Genomic DNA, 26,805 nt, shown 5'->3' with positions numbered 1-26,805 from the left:
TCACTGTCTCTGTCTCCACATAATCATTAAACTCAAGTGAAAATGTTGTCACTTGTTAAAGGGATCTTTTTAACACAGCTGTTCCTCCTCATTTGGCGTGGTTTCCGGCGTTTTATGCTAAGACGATCTATTGGAAAACATCAAATCTTTCTTTGAACCCTGCACCACACGGCCCTTCTTACAGTTTCTTATAGGGGATTTGTTCAATTACAAAGTTCCTTAAATCCCAAAAACTTAATGAGACTTATACAAAATAAGTTGAATGTAAACCCTCACCTTTGGATAAACAACTTTTAAGTTTGTCTGTGAGCTTATAGTGCAGTTTAAAGCCATTTATGGCTCCTGTAGCTCAACTGGTTGAATTTGTTGCCAGAAATGCCAAGGTTCAGCTTTATGCCTGAAAAAGTAAACATGGGAACAAATAAGAATGCACCAATTTATCGGCCAATAAAAGCAATTATTTTCACTATCTAGCCGATTGTTTAAAAACAGCCGTTGATCAGGGCCGATTATATCCTATCGATCAAAAGGGGGTGGAAAAATGTGTCGGACTGCATCTCATACTGTGTATGAAGAAAATTGCTGTGTCCCAATTCAGACACTGTATCATTCAAAGGCCGATTGCGTCACCGCGGCGCGACGAAGGATGTCCCAATTCAACTCCTTCAAATGCAGCCTACAAATGTGTCCTTCTTTCCCCGCGCCATGAAAGATAAAAGGACACCGGCCTATTATTTTGGTATGAACATTTCAGATAAACCCTTCGATAAATGTCATTTAAAAACAAACTGAGCTGTGGTTGGTTGCTGTTGTTGTTGATCAACAATAGGGTATTGATTGCGATACTTTTTAGGCACTGACCGAATTGCCTCGGTACCATCGAGTATCAAAAAATGTCTTGTCGTTCAGTACCAAATTAAAGGATAATTCCTCTGAAGCGGTCAAAGGCGATTCTAAACGAGTCAAAAAGTCGAGACAGGACCCATCGTCAAAATTTCTGTGTCCACCACTCGAGTTCATCCAAAACAACCCAGAAAAGAGACCCAAGTGCTAAATACCGGAATTATCCTTTAAGATACCTAGAGGGTAAATCTTGTCAACATCAGTGAGCCAATAAGCATGCAGCATGATTGGCTGTGGCGAGGCTTCAAGGAAAAACACTAGTTTACGCTGGTTACGCTCGGAGACGTGGCTCACACGTGAGGCTGTAGTGTAGTCCCAACCCTCATAGGTGGAAAAGATCAAAAGTGTGGCTACATTTCACCAGGCTCGATATCAACAGCGCACGGTGCAATTTTTGGGACAAGATAACTGCTGCCAAGGCTGGCAACACGACAAATCTGAAGCGTGCATGGAATAAACTTAAGAGCAGAAAGTTGCTCCGTCTTTGACTGCAAGAAGAACTGGAGCGCGTCACAAATGAACTGAAACTCAGCGTATCGGCTACTTGCCTCACATACATGAGAAATAGGCATATCGCTTGAAATGTCTACTTAAAAAACAATTCGAATCGAAAACAAATCCGCTCGAGTCAGCAATGTCAACTGTCAACACTGACTCAAGAAACACTGACTCTTATTAAAACGGATTTCATAAAATTGGTATTGAAAATAGTATCGTTCAGGAACTGGTATCGAAGTCTAGGTATCGGTTGAACATTTTTGAACGATACCCAGCCCTAATCAACAATACGCTCCTTTATAAGTGGGGGGAATAAGTTTCAAACTCAACTTTACTAGACTTTAATTGTCAAATGTGTGGTTTTGCAAGACTAAATACTCCCCAACAATATCATCACTACTTATTCAAAGAACCCAGCTTTTAGCCTCTTAGCAAGGCCATGTTTTTGAATCTTTAACAATATTGCTGACCTTGTGGTGCTGGCAGGGCCTCTCAGATCTCGCGGTGAGTCCAGATGGGTCTGGTTATATGAGCGCCCTGCTATATCCCAGCGAGATTTAAAGTGGGACCTTTGAAGATTTGCTGCGAGAGGAAATGTAAAAGCGTGCCAAGCTTTTGTGTCACATAGGTGCAACAGATCTGCATTTCGGGCTGCCAGAGAAATGTGTGTCACTCCACTGTGAAGAAAGATTCATGAACGGTTTTGCGCTTCAGTAGCGGGTTGTCACTTTGGTGTGAAGAGCGAGATTGCAGCCAAAACCTAACTTCTCATCGAAAATCCTGAGCTTTGGGCTTTTTTGTTGCTGAATCTGCAATTCTCATGAAAATTTGCCACCACACCTGCTACGGTCTCCTCCCAGAAGCCTCCACTCCACCCTCCACCGTAACCTCTTGGTTATGCTCAGAATACACCATTCGTTTGCCATTGGGGGTGGAAGTTCATCCTTTGAATTAACCCGGGTCCTTCAGCCACATCAAACTTGGCACCGCGAACTGTTCTCAGCGAACACGTGCAAGGTCAAGCTGGCAGGAGTTCTCTGTCATTATCCAACATATGAAGGGCTGAAATGATGATGTTGCTTGGAAGTTCGATGTTGTTCCCTTAGGGACCGCTACACAGTTTACTGCTAATATGCAGGCGTAGCTGAAAACCACTATCATTTGGTATAATCTCTCAGCTCTAAAAGCCAACCAAAAGACTTGCAAGATATTTTCAATGAAGTGTCCCTTAATTCCCAAGGATAAAATTGGTTGTGGTTCAATCACAGCTTAGAAGATTTTCCGTCCATCCATTTCCCTAAGAAGTGTTTCTCAGTGCTGTATACTTGATTAATCCATAGTAATCCATTTGCACAACAGTTGAACTCCTTCAACCCTTTCCCTTGACTTCAGTCGAGGAGGAATTTCACACCTGAATGTCAGAAACCACTCTCTGTTGGCACCTAAGCATGACAGAGAATGACAACTTTCTCTCTCATGGCTGAATTTAGCAAGTACTGACAATTAAGATAAAGAGGATGAAGTGAACAAAATCGAAACGAGTATTTTAAGTTAAAGTCATGACAGTTTACCCGAAAAATGTAATTCTGTCATCATTTACTCACCCCCATTTCGATCCAAACTATCCAAACTCAAAATATCATCTTTTGCGTTCCACATATGAAAGAAACTCATACAGGTTTGGAACGACATGAGGGTGAGCAAAAGACTTTTCATTTTTGGGTGGACTATCCATTCAAAATATTTCTGAACTGGAATACATTTAAAAAAAAAATCAGGTCAAAATGGTTTCGGATGGAGAAATAAAAGTGACCACAGCATGTTGTACAGTCCAACGGCCCTCAGAACTGATTGAAGTGGATTTGTTGGATGATGTCCTTCAGTCTAAACTATCATTTTGGCTTGTATTTAACTTTCATCTCTCACGCCCGTGCCAGGGGACGACTCCAAATCCAATCTTCAAATGCACTCGATGATTAGGATGGCAAAGGTTGTTGGAAGAGTGGGCGTTGTGTCGACTTAAAGGGTTAGTTCACCTAAACATGAAAAATTAGAATTTTCATTTTTGGGTGAACTAACCCTTTAAGACTGACTTATTTTCCATCGTTCAGTGTTGCTTATAGTGTCAGAAAAAGGCAAGGTTATGTTGTTATATAAAAGAGAAAAAGTCTTAGATCGTAAAAGCGATAGTCCTAGTTTTCCAATGTTTAACAATACATTTAACATCACAACCCTACTGGAAAAAAAATCTGGTCAGGTAATGCTTGAAGGGAAAATATCATCTCAGATATAATGAAACTGAATGGGGATCTGGGCTGTCAAGGTTTGTTCCTCACACAAAGGTACAAAAGGGTAGCTGTTTTTTCCTAATCCAAGGTGGTCTACCAGCTTGACCAAGAAGGTCTACCAGGCCAAAACCGGGTCACCCATTTGGTAGTCAAGCTAGATCAGACCAGCTTGGACTTACTAGAGACCATACCACCTTTTTTCCAACAGGAAACAACATAAACCCACAAAATCAAAGCCAATTTTGAAAGTAATCGCTCTGATTAGCTCCACAAGAGCAGTAAATTGGCTTGATGACCTGTTTGTTGTTAGTGGTGAACATTAGGGATTATAGTACAGAGGCTGTGGGCTGCACTGGAGGTTTGGGTCCGTTTTATATAGAGTGCTAAAATGCAACAGCAGGGTCCCTGTGGCTCGATTTGGGGCCGTTTATGAGCAGGATCCAATTTCAGGGCCCCCAATCCACCACCCCACTCATATAACCCCATTAAACCCTGAAGACAGGAGAGTTCAACAGCCATCATTAACATGGCCCGTCTAGACTCCCGAACACGCACACAGGGGTCTTTTGTTTTAGACTGTCGACAGTAATATGCAAAAACTTTGAGGTCTAAGTGACGTCTGGAAAGAGTTCATACTCTTGTCGCATTTAATAGCCTATAATGAGCTGTATAAAAGGTAATACAGTACATATCTATCCACAGAAGCCATGCTAATGCGTGAATGAAATTATGCACAGGCCACCAAATTGCATTTACTGTGAATATCACATTACAAAAAGCAATTTCTGAGCTTGGCTACTGCATTTAAAAAGCTCAGTGTGACAAAACTGCTGACATGTTGAGTAAAGCACAAATTTTAGGGGCACTTTGATGTGTCTGATGTATTTGTTGGCAGAGATTTTTGTAATCAAATAAAAACCCTTTATGGTTTGTGCTTTATTGTTCTTAATCTCGCACAGCAAGCGAATACCTATTGTTTGAACGTACGTAAAGCTTTCTCATAAAAGCGCACAAGGTTTCTAAACCGATAAGGGGGGTTTCGCTGCATCCCTGCAGTTCGAAAGACATCAAATGCAGGTAATTACAGTCGACAGAATTAAATTAGGGCCCTCAGGGGACCTAAGGAGGACAAAAATAAACATCAGACTGACAGATATTGGACGTAAACTTTTATTAAACCTTTATTAAACATTTTGAGTATCAAAAAAGCATGGCAGAAAGATACACTAAGAATGCTTCATTGGTGCCGGTAGAAACTCTCTTTTTCCCAATAGAAAAAAAATCGATGTTCATGGCACCTTCGTAACAATGTACAAAAAAAAGTTCACATAGACACACAGAAATATAGACTTGTATAAGAGTGTCTCTGTTGCACATTCACCCCATATTGTTTTCAGTTGCATACATGAGCTTTAAACATATTATTGTTGGAGACCAAAAAAGAAAGTCAATCTTTACTCAAGATTTTCTTAGATGAGCAGTTGAAAGGCTATTCCCTTTTCTCAAAGAATATATATATATATTAGTTCATTATTCTACGCTATTAAGCAATACTTTAACTTTCAAACTGCATTACAGAGGTTTATACGAATTGACCTGGCACTGGTTGAGTAAAACTGTGCGGCTATACTTGTAATAAGGTTCGATTTGATTGGACATACATGGCAACAAGGTCGTGTCTCAAAGTCACTCAAAAGGGACAACAAAAAACATGAGTGAAGTAGTAAATAAAGAAGGACAAAGACAAAAAGGGCAAATAAATAAAGTACAATCACCAGGACGATCTTATATATTTTGTTTTAGGGTTTGTATTTGGTCCTTCCACTGCTATAGTGCTGCTAAGTAAAACTGACAGGGCAGGAGAGAGCATTTAAGATGCTTTTTGTACCACCCCACTTCAGATGTTTTTGATATGAGGGAGGCATCACTGCATGTGCTGAATCTCTCAATGCATCTTATAAAGCATCTGGCACTTTAAGAAGAGTATATGCCATTCGATCCAACAAGCAGCCATTCAAGGCAATAAGTGTGGACGGCAAGTCTGATATAGTTTATTCTGTGGATCAAAGGTCAAAGAATGCCCTTAGTCACCCACATCACTGTCTTGGTCTCCGATGATAAACAGGAAGTGGAAGCTGAGAGCCAGGAAGGCCGTTCCCAACAAGTCGCCCAGCGCTGTCAGGTACGGGATAGAGAAACTGTCCGGATCTTTCCCGCTCTTCCAAATGGAGTGCACCATCCAGTCCGCAATGCAAAGCAACAAGAACACCTGGGAGGGAAAGAGAACGCACACAAGGCTGTGTTGAAAATCTGCAAGTACAAGTACAAAACCACAGTCCCTTCCACGGTACCTTTGGATGAACTTTCCCACACACGCACACAACAGGAAGCGCTAAATCAGAAAGAGACGAAGGGAACGGTTCCAGAAGTAACGTCATGTTTTTGTGTTTATGGAGCTTCTTTTGAAAGTCTCGTCTCGGAAATGAAACAAGATCCCATTCTTTTGAAAAGCGGCGTTCACATTTAAGACAAACACCCGAAACGGCTTCAGATCACACATCATAGGGCTTTTCATCTCGCGCAGCTCATTAAACACCAGCAAACGAGGCCTGTGTTTGCCTTTGCTGAGCATCGCATACTATTAAAATGCTCTTCTGGATCTGTGCGGCCCAGTTTGTTTGCTTAATGGAGAAGTAACATTTGAAATCTTCATCTCGCATTCAATTGGAAGCTAAAAAGATGGACCGCAGCAATTCCTGAAGGCTCTCCGTGTTCCTGTGCATGCGAGAGTGAAAGACTTTCATTTAAACAAAATAAAAATGAGGCCTGCCCATTAATCAGGCTGACGGGTCGGTGTGAAACTCTATTTGCAGGTCTGACGCTCTGGTTAACCGGCTGGGCGGCGTTCATTTATATCAGTTATATTAAGGTCAGCGCGAGACGGTTAAAAAACTATTCGCTCTCTGCCGCAGATTTTAAACTTCAATTTAGGTAGCAGGAAATAAATGGCCATTTTAAAGGCTATTAATTGTGCCTGCCAGGCAAGATGAGTTTTGTGACACTATTTCGATAATTAACCTTGTGTGTTTTCGTGTGTGAGAATATCAGAACAATGACCTTTTCACGGGAGATTTCGACTCGCGCTTTCTCTCCCTTTCGTCTCTCCTTATAAGGATTTTATCAATTAACGATTAAACTGTTAGGCAGGAGCCTTCCTAGAGGCTGAGGAAAGTGATGGTTTGCTAGTGTACACAAGCTGTTGAGACCCGACAAGATTAGCCGTGTAGTTCCACCCTGCGCAAACACACAGACACACTTTTCCATCACTCAAAAGGACAGAGAAAGCAGTCAGAGATGTTGCATGGCATTCACACATGTTCTCTCTCTCCCTTACACACACACACACTTTTACTTAGCTATCTAAATGAAAATGTTCCAAATAAAACAACAGAAGTACAGTATGTAAAGCTAATTATAATGACTACGGACTAACCCAAACCCTAAACCCTACTTTAAGGACATGCCCAAAAGAAGGTTGTGTCAGATTTAGCAAACTCACAAACCCACTGAAAAGCAAAGGTTAGCACAGCGTCCTTTTCTTAGGTTCACAGTGGAGAAAAGGTTAAAAGTAAATGTAGCATGAACCAATACTATTTGGTTAGTAATATAACACATTACAGCTGTTGCTTGTTTTGAAAGCATGTCATTTTGTCATTAAACAACCAGACAGTGTCAACAAGACGCGCTTGAAAACAATAACTACAGTACCAAAAATATATTTTGTGTATCGTTTGATTGTTACTTTATTTTAATACTAGTTACCCTCTTAGTCATCATATTCTCATTCCCCTTGTAATGATGATGATGAAAAAAAGATTATTTACATGATATGTATAAATATATGCAAATATATGTTTGTACGGTGTATTATTTTCTCATCTACATTTTTTTAGGTCTTTGTTGCTTCATTGTAAACATCCAGTTTAGACCTTCTACACATCGTCACCGAAAATACTTACCAGCTATGTACTACATTTAACCTTGGAATGTCTCCTCTAAAGCAGACTGTTTTTTCTGGAGCTCTATAGATGCCTTGTATTTGAAGACCCATGAAGGTCAGAGGTCAGGGGGCCACTCTCAGGGCACCTGACATATGTTCAACAAGGCAAGCTATAGGCTGAACCTTTGTTGAAGAGATTTTGTTCTGAGAAGCATCATGTGGCAATTTAAGAGTTTTACATGGGATTTTTTTGCCCATTTTGGTATAAAAAAATAACAAAATAATTGATACGATGGTCTGTCTGAATACTCTATTCTGACTGGCTAGAAGGTGTGCAATAAAACCATTAATTGAACCGCTTTTATTGAAGCGCACACACACACACACACACACAAACACACACTTGTGTCACTCGTACACAGAGATCAGAAATCGACCTGCGCAAACAGAAACCACAATTTATATTAATAGATTAACTTTTGCTTCTGAATCACTACATTATATTATTCAGCAAGGAGGTTGTAAAGTCACTGTTTTTGAGCTTCACTGCTAGTAGAGAGACGCTACACAGACAGGCAATTCACACATACATATCCATATATCTCTCTCTCTCTGATTTAAAGCGGACAGAATGCTAAATCTAATGAGTGGTAGCTTACGAAAATAACCGCCATTTGAACCCTTCCAGTCAAATTTAGTGCTGCAAACATCAATGAAAGCTTCAGTTTGTCAAAGCTGGCAAATGTCCATGGTATAAGCGAGATAATCCACACCTAGCTGTGCATCAAATGATTTGAAATACTTTGCCTCCACGTTGTGCATTACAATCGTTTGATGCACAGCTAGGCGTGGTTAATCTTTTATTTATATATTCAAATATATAAATGAAGATGTGACAAGAAGGTTACTAGTATTAATAGTAGCAACAAAAAAATAAAAAACTAATAATAGTACAAATAAAATAACAGTATACATATTTGCAAATGTATTATTGTAGTTGATTTTCAAGCAGTGACACACACACACACACACACACACACACACACACACACACACACACACACACACACATATATACAGTCAGGCCATCCTTAAAAATATTCTTGTTTGCCGTAACCCGACCGACCCAGTCAATTTAGGTCCGACCCAATTATTTATTTTTTTTCCCTTTTAGTCCGACCGACTTGCCGATTGTAAACTTGCGTTAAGACCGACCGATTTTTTTTTACTCTTCAAACAACTAATACAAATGCAATAAAATGATATTAATTATATTTTAATGTGAATAAATAGGCCTACATATAGGCTACAAACGTAGGCTACGCTCTTTCTTTTAAATAAAAACCCGTGGCGTCATCTATGATTATAAGGGCTGTGTAGGCTGTAAACCTATGCGAAATGAAAGCGAAATCGCGACACTCAGATCCACGAAAAATATGTTTTAGTAGGCTAATTCTATGAATTACACTGCGCAAACCAAAAGTAGGCTATTATACCCACCGGATGAAGAGGGATTGGCTCTCCACAGAACATAATTTATAGCCTATTCATTTTATTTTATTTTTCGTGTTCGCATTTATGAGGAAGAAACAATGTTACGGACGTGACCGCTCTGAAAGCGGCAATTAAAACTTCACAGAGATCTCAAACAGGCATTTAAAACACCAAATATTAAGAATGGGCATATCAAGCAAAATAAAATTCGATGATTGATCGAAAATTGTATCTCTCCCCCCACATGCTCACCGGCAACGCTCCGACAGTAAATTTCTCTGTAGGCTACTGTCTAATAGGCCTGTGTTGTAGCCCACAGTCATTAAAAAACGATTTAGTTTCATATTCATGTTTAAATAAAATAATATTTATTTTTTAAATTTCATGTTGATTATATGAAAAGTGAATAGCATGAATAAGATAAGATGATCCCGAAAATATCGGAAGACAAATGGAGTAGGCAGACATGATTTTAACCACTTCATTAAGTTTGTTTTTGTAGAAAGTCTGTCTTTAAACTGAATTTCGTTTTGTATTAATTGTATCTTAATTTTGATCAATGTTTCATCAACCATTTTCATGTATTTAATAAATAAGAGGTAGGCTAAATAAGGCAATATAATCAGGACACGGAGTCGCCGGCGCGTGAACTGGAGCTGGTCTCTTAAATGAACCGAAACTCAGCGTATAAGCTACTTGCCTCACAGACCTGAGACATATATATAGGCCTATATATAAAAAAGCATGAAATGTACACTTTTAAACAAAACAATTCAAAACGAAAGAAAACAGACTGCTCTCTGCTTATGTAATGAAATGTGCATTTCTCTCTGGCGCGTTCACTAGGCTACTGCGAAGATCGCGTCAGCATCGTCAACTTCATCTTTGACACAGAAAACACTTGTTTATTAATAAACAATTGAAATGTCTCCTTGATATATTTGACATACTAATAATCATCACTTTTCCCAATTCTGACAGCTTAGGTGCGTTATTGGCAGCGCTCCCGTTACATGAATAGGCCTATAATATTACCGCTATAATATTATTCTTTGGTGTTCAGTTTATACAGGTTTTCTAATTGTTATTTAATATATATATATATATATATATATATATATATATATATATATATATATATATATATATATATATATATATATATATATATATAGCACGAAGTTCTGGAAAACTGTCAGTGAAGTCCCGATATGCAAATATGACCAAAATTGTACTTTTTTTTTTTTACATCGACTCTCGAAAAAAATATATATAGACCGACCAACCGACCTTTTTTTTTTTTTTTTTTGCTGTTACGGCAAACCAAGATATTTTTAAGGATGGCCTCACCTAAAGGATTATTAGGAACACCACTAATACTGTGTTTGACCCCCTTTCGCCTTCAGAACTGCCTTAATTCTACGTGGCATTGATTCAACAAGGTGCTGAAAGCATTCTCTAGAAATGTTGGCCCATATTGATAGGATAGCATCTTGCAGTTGATGGAGATTTGTGGGATGCACATCCAGGGCACGAAGCTCCCGTTCCACCACATCCCAAAGATGCTCTGTTGGGTTGAGATCTGGTGACTGTGGGGGCCATTTTAGTACAGTGGACTCATTGTCATGTTCAAGAAACCAATTTGAAATGATTCGAGCTTTGTGACATGGTGCATTATCCTGCTGGAAGTAGCCATCAGAGGATGGGTACATGGTGGTCATAAAGGGATGGACATGGTCAGAAACAATGCTCAGGTAGGCCGTGGCATTTAAACGATGCCCAATTGGCACTAAGGGGCCTAAAGTGTGCCAAGAAAGCATCCCCCACACCATTACACCACCACCACCAGCCTGCACAGTGGTAACAAGGCATGATGGATCCATGTTCTCATTCTGTTTACGCCAAATTCTGACTCTACCATCTGAATGTCTCAACAGAAATCGAGACTCATCAGACTAGGCGACATTTTTCCAGTCTTCAACTGTCCAATTTTGGTGAGCTTGTGCAAATTGTAGCCTCTTTTTCCTATTTGTAGTGGAGATGAGTGGTACCCGGTGGGGTCTTCTGCTGTTGTAGCCCATCCGTCTCAAGGTTGTGCGTGTTGTGGCTTCACAAATGCTTTGCTGCATACCTCGGTTGTAACAAGTGGTTATTTCAGTCAAAGTTGCTCTTCTATCAGCTTGAATCAGTCGGGCCATTCTCCTCTGACCTCTTGCATCAACAAGGCATTTTCGCCCACAGGACTGCCGCATACTGGATGTTTTTCCCTTTTCACACCATTCTTTGTAAACCCTAGAAATGGTTTTGCGTGAAAATCCCAGTAACTGAGCAGATTGTGAAATACTCAGACCGGCCCGTCTGGCACCAACAACCATGCCACGCTCAAAATTGCTTAAATCACCTTTCTTTCCCATTCTGACATTCAGTTTGGAGTTCAGGAGATTGTCTTGACCAGGACCACACCCCTAAATGCATTGAAGCAACTGCCATGTGATTGGTTGATTAGATAATTGCATTAATGAGAAATTGAACAGGTGTTTCTAATAATCCTTTAGGTGAGTGTGTATATATATATATATATATATATATATATATACATACATACATACATACATGTGTGTGTGTGTGTGTGTTAAAATGTATTATCCTATAATTGAATTACTATAGTTGACTAAGTTCTAAATTAACATTTTTGCAGTTATATAAATAGTATAGTACTTAAAATGAAAATCTTCACAGTGATTAATGTGCACAAACAATTCAAAAGACACAAAATGACTGAGCTGCACAATAATGCAATAAATGGACCCACTCATTTTTCTCTCTGTCTCTGAATGCCTGTCTCTCTCTTTCTCCATCCTCAAGGATTCTTCAAATAGGTCTGAGGTCAAGCAGTACGGCTGCGGATCTCAAAGACGTGTGTGTTTAGGTTAGCAAGGGCGTTTCACGAACACTGTACACATACAGACAAACTTCCTAAAAATACCACACATTCCACCACTCGCAACATGCCTCCGCATGCCAGCCGCTGAATGCACTTACTGAGGTTCTCCGCGGGTAATCTATCTTAATTGCGATCTAAACAATTTATGAAAACACCCTTTTGGAATAAACAAACTCTCACAGATACATACAACACCCACATACACACACAAACAACACCTGCTCACGATCCCTTATGTCATCGACGTTTCATTTTCAGGGGAAATGGGGCGTCTAAAAGCTCAGGGGATTTTCTAAAAGGTTTGTAGGTTTATGATGGGAAAAAACGCCATGTTGTAACATTGCTACATGTGGGCGGCAAGCGGCACATTTATCGCGATTAAGCTGAAGATGAAATAGATTCCCCAGACTGGTATCGTAAAATTGGTGTCTGGTTTTATGATTATAGGCTGACATTTGTGTCTGCTACAGGAAAGAGTGCTTACCCCTGAACCTCAAATAGGTGTCAGATTTGATAAAAATATATAGTGATGACAGGTTATCTAAACAGCATATGAAGATGTCAGAGTCTTGACGTCTGGTTAGAAGGCCTCATTAGGATTGATATTTTTGTCATAGTGTGACAACAACATCACACTCACCTGGAGAAGAGCAGCAGCCAAATACACAACCATGAAGACGGGCGTCAGCGAGGTGTGACCTCTCTCCATCAGATCAATTGTGTACAGGAAGATCAAATGGCCAGGGACAACCAGTAACAGCAATACCTGTGCTGACCTGTGATTGGCCCCTGAAAAAAAGAGAGAGAGAGAGAGAAAAAAAGTTTAATTATTGAAAGCAATACATAAAGTCTAATAATGATGATACTGTGTGTGTGTGTGTGTGTGTGTGTGTGTGTGTATATATATATATATATATATATGTGTATATATGAAGAGTTCAGATGCAAAAGCCTCTAAGTGCCATCTGAATTTTTCTTTAGCTTGTATATTTAAGTTCAGTAATTTCACTAAAATGCCAATGAAAATTACCTATTAATTGCCATTTAAGTGAAAATTTCAGATGGCACTTAGAGGCTTTTGCATCTGAACTCTTCATATGGTAATACTTTACAATAAGGTTTCATTAGTTAATTAATTAACTACTTTAGTTATCACGAACTAAGTATGTACTTCTACAGCATTTACTAATCTTAGTCCATGTTTATTTCAACATTTACTAATACATTATTAAAATCAAAAGTTATGTTTCTTAACATTAGTTAATGCACTGTGAACAAACAACGAACTAACAGTAACAAAGATGAATAAATACTGTAACAAATGTATTGCTCATTGTTAGTTAATGCATTAACTAATGTTAATGAAACCTTATTGTAAAGTGTTATGTCCACTTCCTCCATTACAAAGACTGCTTATCTGCTTATAACACCACAGAATACAAACAACCCTCCACGTGCGATCAGTGCACGTGTGTAGGTGTTCGTATATTGGATTTATTCTATGTTTAGAAGTCTATATGCATACAGTAAACATCTCATTCACAAACACTACACTTCTCACACTCCATTAGCATCCCTCTGAACCCCCGCAGTATGGCGCCCCTGTGCGTTCAGAGTCCTTGAAGGAGGAAGATTTATGCCCATCTTTCCAGATGGCACTGCTAAGCTTGCAGTGGGCACCGTGCCCCTCATGTGCTCGGGCATCTGGACTCTGTCCCCAGAGTCCTGTTGTTTCTCTAAGAAAAAGCCCTGCATCAAAGCTCCGGCATCAACACGCTACCTCTGATGTTTATAGGAAGCGTTCTCTGCTTTTCTCCCCGAGATGGATCGTTATACACAAACCACCATTACACACACTCCATTACAGCTAATGTATACACACTTGCAAGCACTTTCAAGTCATGTTGCTCTAAACACTGGTTACTTGTCCTTGCTCTCTTTAATACAGGCAATGAAAACACAAAACTGCCCTCAAATGTGTGTTTAAGCCCCTCTCTTTAAATTTATAGGCATTAAAGGATGTTCGGAGGATTTAAAATTGCACGTGGTGTTCAGTTTAGAGCCATGTCATGCCTTGATCCTATTCCTTCATTACTTCTTATGTAATTGATCTACTTTGTCACTATCTGCTTTGTTTTCTTATGTATTGTGACACACTGGGGAAGTGTTCGGGGTCACCTGAGCCACAGAAGGTTCGGCAGGGGAGGTAGCAACCCTTGGCCTCCTCAGGAACCTCTCCAGGGGTGCTGTGAATGTGCAGGTAGGTGGATATCCGACTGGACTGGATAGCCACCAGGTTTCCCCCGATACCTACAATATAATAATACTCACATCAGACAAATATATACTGAAGGTACAGGGCTGAAAATTTAATCAAAAACAAGGAGGAAAAGGCAGCGTGCCTGTTTCCAGAAAGTTTAAGACATAAAGTAAATCCGTGAGTAATGGTTGGTTCACACCGAGAACGTTCTATAAAGATAACTATATTAGCATCCACACCAGCGGACGAAATTGTTCTGTTTATTAGCGTGTTCTGCAGTTTTGTCGTCTGCAGCTTTAGATGCTTGAGCTCTTTAAAGCAGGATGGATTCTGATTGGCTGTCAATGTTGTTATCGCTATGCTGTTCTTTTAAATTTAGAATGATTTTTAGAACTATATCTTTATCATTAAATTTATCATCCTTGGTGTGAACGGGCCTTAACTCTCACGTCAGTGAAGCTTCTGCAGTGGAAACATTTTTTAATCCATGAATACAGGCTTAATTTTTTCACTGTCAGACTGGCAGCCATGAGTCACCAGTACTAACTCTGCTTTTGTCCCCCGCCTCTTTATCTCTCTCTTTCTTTCTCTCACAATACGCACAGCGCTCTCTCTCTCTCTCTCTCTCTCTCTCTCTCTCTCTCTCTCTCTCTCTCTCTCTCTCTCTCTCTCTCTCTCTCTCTCTCTCTCTCTCTCTCTCTCTCTCTCTCTCTCTCTCTCTCTCTCTCTCTCTCTCTCTCTCTCTCTCTCTCTCTCTCTCTCTCTCGAGTAAAGTAAGCTGCAGTAATGATATGTCACGCCCAGCAGTTCTGGGAGAAGACAAGTGAGTGAGTGAGAGTGAGTGAGTGAGAGAAAGACAGAGTAATTGCAAGAGGACAGTCAATACTAATTGAAATCATTTAAAATATTATGCTTTCAGTTCACAGCCAAACAGGAAATCAGTGATCTGAATTACAATCAGACACAGCAACTCTATTTCTCATATACGATAGTGCATTCATGCCCATAATGACATTAATATTTCCCAGACCTAAATGAGAACGATCATGTTTTAACACAGCACAGGCCTCTGCACAATTAGCCCCAACAAGTACTTGTTTGTGTTTAATGCAGAGGGTCCCATTATGCCACACTGTGCTGGAGAGACGCCATCTGTATGGATGATAGTGTGGGAAAGTGTTTGTGGCTCAGATTAGCTGGACAGGTCTAAAATTTCTTCATTTTCTCACAAACAAGCAACGACATGACATTTTGGATTTGCTGGGGCATGAGAAAAGAGTGTATGGGAATTTTTCAACCTTTCCAAGAGCATCGAGGTCCAATTAATCCGATGTTTTTTTTAATTTTTTTTGCTTTGTCTGCCAACAGGAAATGGAGATGATATGCAACCTCTTTTCTGTCCAAGCAGTGGGATTAACATATATGGACACTTTAATCTGGGTCATAGAGCTGATGAGACTTTGGCTGGGTGTGCAGCAGGGCTTGAGTATGGGTCCAATTGGATTCCAGTATGTACAATGTATGACACAAAGGGTTGGGATATTCAAAACTACATATTTTTTTATTTGTTTTAAGGCCTGTATAATTATTAGGCTGGCTGCAGGTTAATTTGATCCTGATTGGACACAATCAGGATTAAATAAAATAAATCAACCATTTTTTTTTTTTTTTATTGACTACTTGTAAATTAACACGTAGCCTTAAATGTGCAACTCTCTTTTTTGCAGTGAAAGTCTCCAAGTACAGCGCATAAGATGCAACTTAACAGCCAGAAAAGTCTGTCTGAATGTATAGGTCTATTTGCTGTATGGATTTAAAGATGCAACTTTTCAGAGAGAGTTTTATCATACATGATTTACTGCTAAAGCACGGCACACTAATTAAATCAAGGCAACTAAAAACATAAAAAGTTTTTAAAAACCATCTAGATAAACCACACTAATTGACGTGTTGGGCAACCAATCGACCACTGTGACCCATCCCTAGTACTGTGGGCGATAAGAGAGGTCTGAGGCTCTATTTATGTCAAACAGAAACTATTTCTCTGTACCTAAGTGGCACGTGTGTGTGTGTGTGTGGTGTGCGTGTGTGTGGTGTGTGTGTTGTAATCATTTAAATTACCTTCCCTGACTCGTTTCCTGCTTGGACAGACAAACTATAGAAGCCTCTGTTACTCATCCTATCGCTCTCTTTTCCTTTCTTTTCCCCTTCTTTTGAGTTTCTCGCTAACTCTGCTCTTAGAATCAAAAATAAAAACCTTGATTTTGAAATTCTGATTTATGGTTATATTTTGATATAACTTTAGATATTCTGACAGAAACAGTCTTCTTCCACACACACACATGCAGAGATTCAAACAGCTGTCTGGTGGTCTGGGCGGGAGAGCACAGACAGACTGCAGACAGCGTTAATGTCTCTCATTAGCGTGCCTTAATTAAAAAACGTATGGCTCTTTGTGGAGGTGCCACGGTCCTGGCTTCCTTTACTGTTACCACAAGAAATTCAACTTCCACAGTTAATGACTTCACCCCACGGCTCAATCACATCCAACTCCATTTTAGCTCAATTCCATCATTTGGCTTTTTCTCAATATGGAAACGTTTATTAACAATCACAAAAAAGTGGCTATATCTGCCTTGAGGATACTTGCGTGACAATAAATGAGGGAGATTATTACAGAGATGTTTCTTTTAGGTAATAACAGTCTGAGAAGGGACTGAAATATCAGCTGTAAGGAGCACCAATGTGTGCCATGGACATCAGGGCGTAGGTCTACAAATTAAGAACTTAAAAGCTTAAACCTTCCAAGACACAAATACGCCATTTAAAATTCAGATATTGATGTTGTTATTAAATTATTACATTATTAAATTGACTTAAAACAGTCAAATACACACAAAATTGTCAAATACACACAAAATTATGTCAAAATGCCCATCTTGGCAAGTATTCAGTTAAACAAGTCAGTTTTGGATCAAATTAGTTGAGAAAGATAACAAGTGTGTAACAGTATATTGGATCCGTGCATAAGCTCTTAAAGTGACAGCAGCCTAATAATCTGTCATGTTAATAAACGAACAAAAGACTAAGAAAATCACTCTCTGCTCTTGACTGAATAACTTTTGCAACTAATTGTAAGCATTAATCTGTATTTAATTTTTACAATAAAGACTATCCAGTGTTATTTTACTTTTGATTAATTTCTGTAGTAGGCTATTTCTTTCCTGAATATACTGTATGTTGTATACCGTGTATACCGTGTTTATTTCATATCTCTCTTTATTCTATTGCATTTATTTGTTCTGTTGTTAGAAATTTGTTTATTTGTTTCTTTATGGAAATAAAATTTTGCATTGAAGAAAAGATTTTTGTTTGTATATGCTGTCAATTATAGTCTCTTGAAAGAAAATCGGAATCAGCAAAAATCGGTATCGACACGTCACACTTACACAAAAAAAAAAAAATCAGAAATCCGAATTGGCCAAGAAAATTGCAATCTGTGAATCTGTAATTTTCAGAATATAAAAAGTACAAGCTTTATAGAATATTTTTGTATAAATAAATCTCACCATTGATAACAGGCGTGTAAACCACAATCCCAGCCAGGTTGGGATCAGACACAGTTTTGTCCAGAATGAGTCCTCCAATGCTGAAATTGGGAAAATTTTTATTATGTTCGAGCACCAAAGGAAGGCCACATGCTTTTTCAATGTGTGTGTGTGTGTGTGTGTGTGTGTGTGTGTGTGTGTGTGTGTGTGAATCCATGGCCAGGTGTGTGAGGTGTGTGTATGTGTGTGTATCACACCTGCTGATGAACATGGCAGTGATCACGGGCTCCCAGCCTGAGTACAGCAGCTGACGGCTGGCGGGGTGTTTGGAGGAGATGACCATCCACAGTGGAGTCAGACACATGAAGAAGGCACACACCAGAGATGACACGTATGGGTGAGAGTCTGAAAAAACAGACAGAGAGGAACACCACAGTGAATACAGGCAGTCTTTGGTCATTTTGATTGAAGCTATACTTTAAAGGGTTAGTTCAAGGTTACTTCTGTCCCTCCATTGCCAGCTACGCAACTACCACTTTGATGCTTCAGAAAGTTCATAAAGAGATCATAAAACTAATCCATATGAATTGAGCGGTTTAGATCAGAAAATTTGGACTAAACCACTCAACTCATATCATGGATTAGATTAATGATCTCTTCATGAACTTTTTGAAGTGTCAAATTTTATAATTCAATAAATATCCTAAGCTGGCATTTTGAGACACTCCCGCTGCTTTCATCCTCTTTGGTATGCTGTCAACAGTCTTCTTTTTATACACTACAGTTTTTTTCTTTTTTTGAAAGAAATTAATACATTTATTTAGAAAGTACACACCAAACTGAACAAGTTACAGAAAAATGTTTATATGTTACAAAAGATTTCTATTTCAAATAAATGCTGTTCTTTTGATGTTTCTAATGAAAGAAAAAGATGCATCACAGTTTTGACAAAAATATTAAGCAGCACAACTGTTTTCAACATTGATATTTACTTTACATTTTAAAAATGTCACAGTATTACTGTTTTTACTGTCATTTTTATCAAATAAAAGCAGTTTTGGCATAAGAGGCTTCTTTCAAAAACATTTTTAGAAAATGTAATGGTAGTGTATTCAAGTTAAAAGTTAAACGTTTTGAACATATCCACCCAAAAACTTAACAGGAGTGTTGTCCTGCTCTCGGACCACACTATAACCCATTTCTCAAAACCTACGAAGGGGTTGACAGCTGTAATGGCAGATTGACAGAAAGAAAATAACCATGACCAACATCTTGTGGATGACAGACATCATGTTGTCGGCTGCGGTTCTGTTCAAATGTCACATAATAATCAAGCTCACAGAATTCAGTTATGACTTCTATGTGGGGTTAGGAAATATTTCGAATATTAATTTAAAATTATTCACAATGATTTTACTGACAAAGTAGCATTGTGAATATCACAAGAATTTTTTCCCCAATAAGTTTCCCAAAGATTATGTCAATACATTCAGGGTTATTTTTGTTTCGTGAGTGACTCACATTTTTATAGTCTCTAAATAAGCTTGTCCATTTCTACGCAGCACAATTATTACAAAGCGGTTTAAAATTCACGACTGACGATCTGATTCGCGATTGATTTTGCGCCACCACTCAAAATCGTACGCGGAGCCACAATCGAGACTGCCAACCATACTCTGCTGCTGTGTGAATGTAGCCGTACTGACTGGCTCTAATTGGATTTAACCAGATTGAGGAAGAAAAATATGATCTTCTTAAAAGCCGAATTTAATCTTTTAAAGCAGACAGAGAAGCCAAAAAAGGTTTCACTCCTTGCTAAATACTCTTCAGCACACACTAAACAGCCTAAATCTTTAAATCCCAAACATAGAGGCAACATCTGTGACTATATTTAGTGTGGTATGGGCATGACAGGGCAGCGGTGTGCGCTAATGATGGCAGAAGCCTCTCTTCTCGGCTGGTTGGCACGGCTGATATGGTTTTGGCATGGCATGGTGGTGCCGTTTGCCTTGCCTTCACCTCACTTCACCTCTCTCAAAAAAGGAAAGACTAAAACTGGAGTGCGGCGCTCAGTCTGGGGCTTATCACACAGAGTCATCAGAGAGCAAAGCCCCATTAAACCCAGCATAAACAATCCAGAACACTGCTCGGGACGGCCCGTGTGTGACTTTCACACTTTAAGAGATATGTGCGTGAGAGAGACACTGTGCAGGTTTGGCGATGCTTGCAAGGGGCAGATTTCCCACAAAAATAGAGAAGCAATGTTGGAAACCAAATTTAAAGTGGTCCTCAATATTTGACAGGATCATAAAATGTCTGATATTTGATCTTTCATTAGACTTTGCAGTGTAAATGAGATTTGACAAGAAAGTTAATTTATTTATTTGTTTGTTTAAATTCATACAACTTAACAAAAAAGTTCATTTCTAATTATTCTACTATTCTAATAGTAATATTTGATAATATATAAATATTTTCATAATTTTAAAATATACAAATGTATATATACAAAGAACAATTTATTATGTATGTACTTTTATTATATACATACGTACATTAATACCAAACTAATAATTAAGAATTAAGAAATTCATTTCTGTGTTATTGAAAACTAATGTTTCAGTATGGTGCCCAAACTCATGGGCAGCGCTAGACTGAGTATCATTTGAAGAAAGGCGCTTGACAGAGAGACTGTGCATGTCTGTGTGGAAGAGAGAAACATAGTCAGCCCTGTGTGTGTGTGTTTCATGAGAATGTGGATATGTAGACACAGAGAGGTCATGCACTACGTCACAACACTCTCATTGTCCTGAGCCAGACTCATTAGCAGAGTGACCCTTCTCATAAAACATATCAACCCCACGGTCCCATAAAACATAATATACATCCCTCACCTGACACCTGCTATAGAGCGTGAGAGTGTGAAATGTGCTGCTGCGTTTAAGATATATTACTGGTCACACTCTAATATGACAGATAAAGTCTGAAATATGGTCAATTATTTCACATTATTCTTTAGACACTGTGTTATGACAAATGTATCTAGATTTAGGGCTGGAGTCTAAAGTGAGGGATTTGTGCGCCCTCTAGTGGCAGAAAACTGAAAGCATGGCTGATTTGCTGGAGAGAAACAACTAAATCTGACCTGCTATCTAGTCTAGGCAAAAATAACTGTCTTTCTGGCTCTGTTACAATTCCTAATGAGCCACCTCACTGTATGCTGGCTACCTTCTAATGCAGCATCCTAACCAAAAGTGACCCTTCTTCAGGTTGTCAAACTTACTTTTTAGATGCATACTTTTAATTCAAGTGAGTCTATGATGCCCAGAAATGCTATCGTGGTAGGCAGCTCACTAGGGTTTGGAACAGAGCCCTTATTTTCACACACATCTTTCTCACCTAGGCAGTTGTAGAGGCCCTGGCTGATCCCTGCCAGGATGGCCAGCGTGATGAGGTCACCAAAACTGGCGGCGATGGGCGTGGCTACATTATCAGGGTTGATGCCTGTCTTCTTAGAGCCCACAATTACACCCACCATTATTATACCTGAGAGAGGGCACAAAAAGACAGCGGTTACCTTACCCACTTGGAACTGGAGATTCGTAATGTGAAATGTGACTAATAACAAAGAAGATTAATGTCGGATTAAGATAAAACAACGAGGACATTATTTGTTGTGAAAAGAACGGCTTTAATAGCTACATATAAGAGTATTAGAGGTTAATCTGAAGTATGTACCCTGCAGCATAGATGCTATGAAGGCTGTAGCGACACTACTGGAACACAGCAAAACAGCGTGACCGATCTGGAACTTTCCCTCAGGAATCCAACCCAGTACAACAGCTGCTACTGCTGCCAGGAACCCGATTACAGTGGCCTGCACCTGAGAATGAGACAGAGACGCTGAGATTTATAAAAATAAAAATAAAATATATAAATAGTACTATCTAAATGTCTATAAGTGTGTGTGTATATATGAAGAGTTCAGATGCAAAAGCTTCTAAGTGCCATCTGAAATTTTCTTCTAGAATGATCATTTGTATCAAGCTTGTATATTTAAGTTCAATAATTTCACTTAAATGGCAATGCAAATTACCTATTAATTGTCATTTAAGATGATCATTCTAGAAGAAATTTTCAGATGGCACTTAGAGGCTTTTGGATCTGAACTCTTCATATATATATATATATATATATACACACACTTATATAGACGTTTTATATAGATAGTAATTCACTATGTCTTTATTAGGGTCTGTGTTAATATAGAAACCCATTATCCTGATAAGATCTCGGTTCCTTTTTCAGGTGAAAACTTTAGCGAATTTAGATTTACTGGGTTACTGATGCTAAATTCATTTGCATTTGCTTCTTGTTTTAAAGCCAGTGTTGTATATGTAAGCCCTTCAGAAAGCTCTTACCTGTTTCAGTGCCAAATTCCCAATAATGAGATTCCACTTCTCTATGGGCGAGTCCATTTTCCCCACATTTACCTAAGGACGACAACATTCATGAACGTTATTTTTCCTTTCAGCCCTCTCACCCTCATTGCATTTAGTCACCCTAACTGTGGTCACTACAATTGCGACTTTTCTTGCACTCCCTAAAGCAAAAAGTAAAGGTAAAAAAATTAAAAGTTGACAAATAAATGGTAAATATTTGAAACACATTCACCCCAAAATCAGAAGGAGAAAAAAAAGCCTCATTTAGGACCATTAAGACTTTTTGCATTGTGACCATTTTTACATTAGTGAAAAAATAATGATATATTATTTAAATTGTAACATATTTATATATCATAATCATATATCATGATTAATTCATATTAATAAAAAAAAGGCAGATTTGAAGATGACACTTCAACTTCTTATTTAATTATTATAAAAAATAAAATAAAATAAAAATACCATTGGAATGCAGAAAATCTTAATGGCCCTAAAAAGAGGATTCGCCTAAAATATAATGTCTTCTTTCAATCTTTTGACTTTGGTGTAAAGTATGTTGTGAATGTGAACCTAAAAGCTAAAACAAGAAAATGTTTGAGGAATAAAATAATAGTTTGAGACCAAATTCCTTCTGAGTGGTGGATTTTGGCATCGGAGATTTTACACTGAAAAGAAAACCACCATCTGAGGAAAAGATAATAATATTTTGGGTTTGGAAAGGATTTCTGCCTGCAATGTAACAAGATGGCCGACTCCACACCCAACGAGCCAGTGTGTGCGCAAGTGTGTGCCAAAGAAAATAAAGGAAACAAATGTAAATGTGAAAGAGCAGCGTGTAGGAGAGAGCCGTCTGAGGGCAATAGACTCTTTTCCCCTCAGCTGCATGAGGGTGAACAGAAGGCCTGTACTTTAGCCCCGCTCCTCCGCTCGGTCCACACCACCAGGGTTTGTTTATTCTTTCACCTCGAGGGGGGATGACAGATTTGCCATGAGAACACTAGATGTTATACGGCATGAGCTGAAACCCCTCTGAGCTCGAGAGTCCCAGACTGAGGGGAGGAAAAAAACAGTAGCTTCCAAAAAATAAATAAAACCACTCTGTCAGCAGATAACAGCTGAGACTCCAGCATTTAGGAGAGAAGAGCAGGAGAAAATAGCAGGAGAGAATCGGTTGATGAATTAGCTTATGTAAGCTACACACACACACACACACACACACACACACACACACACACACACTATAAATCTAGATAGATAGATAGATAGATATACCTGAGTCTAAGGAAAAGTACCGAAAATGTTGAAGTCAACTCGAAATGGCACTTTTAACTTCTGTAGTGCGAACAAAGTAATCACTACCAGCAACAGATGATGCTGATCAAGACAAAAATGTCATTGAAAGTGACAAAAATGCCCCCAAAACTCAACATGTTGAAGCAAAAATGGTGCTGTAATTAATAAAAAAAATAATATTCTATACTCATATTTTTAAACCTACTTTTTAATTAATTAATTAATTATATAATGTTGTTTTAGTGTCCTTGAGATACTATTATAGATTTTGTTAATATTTTGATTTAGTTTTATTTGTATATTTTATTTTCATTAAAATGTTAGTTAAAGTTTAAGTAATTGTGGGTTTTTTTGTGCTATTTTTTAAATTATTCATTTGTATTTCAGTTTTTGTTTTAGTTATTTTAATACACCAAGATAAACTAAATGAAAATAAGAAATGTTGTCTTAACGACTTCAAAAAATGAAGAATGAAAATGAATATATGTGTGTTTTATATTTAATTTTATTTCAGTTAACATTTATTTTATTTCAAGCAACAAAAAAGTTGGTTTTAGTTTTAGGTAACTATATAATAAATCTATCTATCTATCTATCTATCTATCTATCTATCTATCTATCTATCTATCTATCTATCTATCTATCTATATATATATATATATATACAAAATAGTTACAAACTTTTATGTTAGATGCAATATATATAATGCGATATATATAATATAATTAATATATGTGTGTTTTTCTTACTCAGACATATGGGGGTTGGAAATACCTATGGAGTAATTACCATAATAACAGGCTAGCTAGTCACTCTATCACAGGTCTGTGGTTTACCACCAGCCCTAGTCTGTGGAGACGGACACAGGCATGAATTGTCAGGTCCTGACAGGTGAGAGCATACCCAAAATGAGCCCAGATCTCATCACAAACCACATCAGCGTCAAATCAGAAATTACAGGCACACCTAAACTAAAGCAAGATGCAATGGCGTGCAAACAGTAGTTTGGTTTGTTAGTTAGTTTGGATACTAACCGCTGTGGACAGTCTGGAGGCGAGGGTCATCTCCAGGTTTCCTTTCAAACCCAAAAGAGCCGGAACCAGGATGAAAATCTCTGTAATGTTCTTAAACGCTTCCCAATGCTGAGGAAATAAAGAGAGGATAGACTAAAGTGGTTCTCAAACAGGAGACTGGGGCCCACTAGAGGGCCTTAGCAAACTTCCACAAATGATTTATAGTTATATTAACATAAACCTAATTAATTAAACCAGAGGTACATATCAGGCATTCAATGGGGGACCTTGGAGCCAAAATGGTTCATAGTTTTTTCTGGTTCAAGTGATTTTCAACCATGAATTTCATTACATGGACAAAAACAGTTGAAACATACTCAAAATATATTATTTTGCTACAGAAAGTCATACAGGTGAGTAAACGCTCCCTTTAAGGTTTCAGAATCTCACCTGTACTATATCCAGTACCACACCGGCTGACACCGTCCCGAACCCAGCTAGAAGGAAGGGAACTAGTATCTGCAGTGCCATGGCCAGGGGCGACTCTTTGGGCATGTGTCTGGTTGCCAGCTGCTGCCCTTCCTCCTCGCTCTCCTCTTCCTCATCGGCCTCTTCTCCCGAAAGCCTGCCCTCAGGCAGTATGGGCTCCGTCTCCGCATAGCGCCCGTCTCCGGCGTCAGACAGGCTGATGGATGTTCTGCTGCTGCGGTCCGAGTGGCGGCGGGGCTCGCGGTGGAACCCGTTTTTGAGGGACTCTGGCTTGGGCGTGCTGAGGTCCACCATGGCCAGCCGTTCCTCCTGTAAAGCGGTGTAACCGGCAGGTACCATGGTCTGAAGCAAGGAGGGTATGGGTCTAAAAGAGATGGAGCTCCAGGGTCCTCCAGCCTGTACTGCCAGACTAGGGCCCAGGGAACTGAGCACACCACCTCCTATGGTTCGGAGGCTCATTCTGCAGACGGGAGCTGACTTGGCTCATGGCCCTCTGAACTTTGAGAGCAGCAGATCAGCAGAACCAGCAGGTGGCATCCATAACAGCTACGAAGAAGCCCTGATAGTGTCGCAGTGACCTGATGAAGAAAAGTACAGAGGGAAAATCCATCAACAACAAAAGTGTACTTGCACTGTCACAGACATTCAAGGTCACATTATCATTATGTGCTTTTAGTCTGGAAGCAGCTGTTATTTGATCTATGCCGAACTGGCAGTCACAGTGTTTAGTACACACAGTCTGAACCTAATTTACTACAATTACTAAGTACACCATACTTGGAAGTTGGAACCAACTTTTAAACCACTTTAGTATTAATTTTACATGCGTATTTATTGTTTCCACAGGAGTCTGGTTATTGTATGACATATTCTTATTAGAGTCAAGGAATTTGACATAAAAAAGTACTAAATAAAACATATGTAAGATTATGCAATAGTTATAATAACATAGCCAAAACAATAAACAACGCATATTGCACAGAAAGTTTGTAAACAAAGTTAATTAAACAACTTCGAAAGATTTAAGGAAATAAACAAATGCATAACTGTAATGTCGTTCTCAGAACGACATTTATCATGATGACTGTAAGTAACTACGTATATATAATTGATTTATATTATTGGATATTTACATATGTGATGCAGTGGCAGGGAGCGGACAAGCTGCATTTCCTCCTAGAGAAACTAAGAATATATGCCGAATTTGAGAAGTGTATATGGTTTATGGTTATCAAAAAACACTCAATTGTATGTCTAAACCTTTATGTATGTGAATTGTGCATTGGAATCATCCCAAAACATCTTAAATATTGTCCAGCTGCCTAATGGTAACGTTAAACATTCATAATTAATCATTTAAACTCCGAAGCCTGTCAAATTAAACCAGAGCTTTACTTAATGTGTGGTAGATGTTTTAGTCTCTCTAGAGGTTGAAAATATCATAATGAATCTATTTACCGTAATATTTGCAGCTCCGCCGAGGTCAGTTTGAGCTTCTTCCCTAATCGCAGGACTGGAGCTGTGACTGTGACAGCGGCGTCATCACTGCCGTGCACTGCGACAGACGCAGGAGCGAGCGCGCATTTCAAAATAAAAGCACATGGTTTTTGTTACATTAATATGTATCGC

General features: G+C 38.8%; 1 protein-coding gene across 1 annotated transcript; it reads right to left on the bottom strand.

Moving 5' to 3' along the window:
- Window positions 1–4,841: 4,841 nt before the first annotated feature.
- On the bottom strand, window positions 4,842–26,733 carry slc41a2b (solute carrier family 41 member 2b). Its single transcript, XM_081364017.1, has 11 exons — window positions 26,635–26,733; window positions 25,138–25,754; window positions 24,709–24,816; window positions 22,357–22,428; window positions 21,674–21,818; window positions 21,335–21,481; window positions 18,193–18,340; window positions 17,957–18,036; window positions 14,306–14,437; window positions 12,768–12,916; window positions 4,842–5,958 (listed from the first exon to the last, which is right to left on the bottom strand). Exons 2-11 carry the CDS (start codon window positions 25,633–25,635, stop codon window positions 5,773–5,775), a joined length of 1,665 nt encoding a protein of 554 aa, XP_081220143.1. The 5' UTR covers window positions 25,636–25,754; window positions 26,635–26,733; the 3' UTR covers window positions 4,842–5,772.
- Between the last annotated feature and the right edge of the window lie 72 nt (window positions 26,734–26,805).

The sequence above is a fragment of the Scardinius erythrophthalmus genome, assembly GCF_964197995.2.
Source record: "Scardinius erythrophthalmus genome assembly, chromosome: 4".
NCBI lineage: Eukaryota > Metazoa > Chordata > Actinopteri > Cypriniformes > Leuciscidae > Scardinius > Scardinius erythrophthalmus.
This window is presented reverse-complemented; position numbering and strand designations above follow the sequence as displayed.

Excerpts from the sequence above, each read along its gene's own strand:
- slc41a2b (XM_081364017.1), bottom strand. The coding sequence starts at position 25,635 with ATGAGCCTCCGAACCATAGGAGGTGGTGTGCTCAGTTCCCTGGGCCCT. Across the intron at positions 22,429-24,708 it reads CCTCCAGACTGTCCACAGCG|GTAAATGTGGGGAAAATGGA; the intron begins GTTAGTATCCAA and ends TGTCGTCCTTAG. Across the intron at positions 21,482-21,673 it reads CATAGCATCTATGCTGCAGG|GTATAATAATGGTGGGTGTA; the intron begins GTACATACTTCA and ends GCCCTCTCTCAG.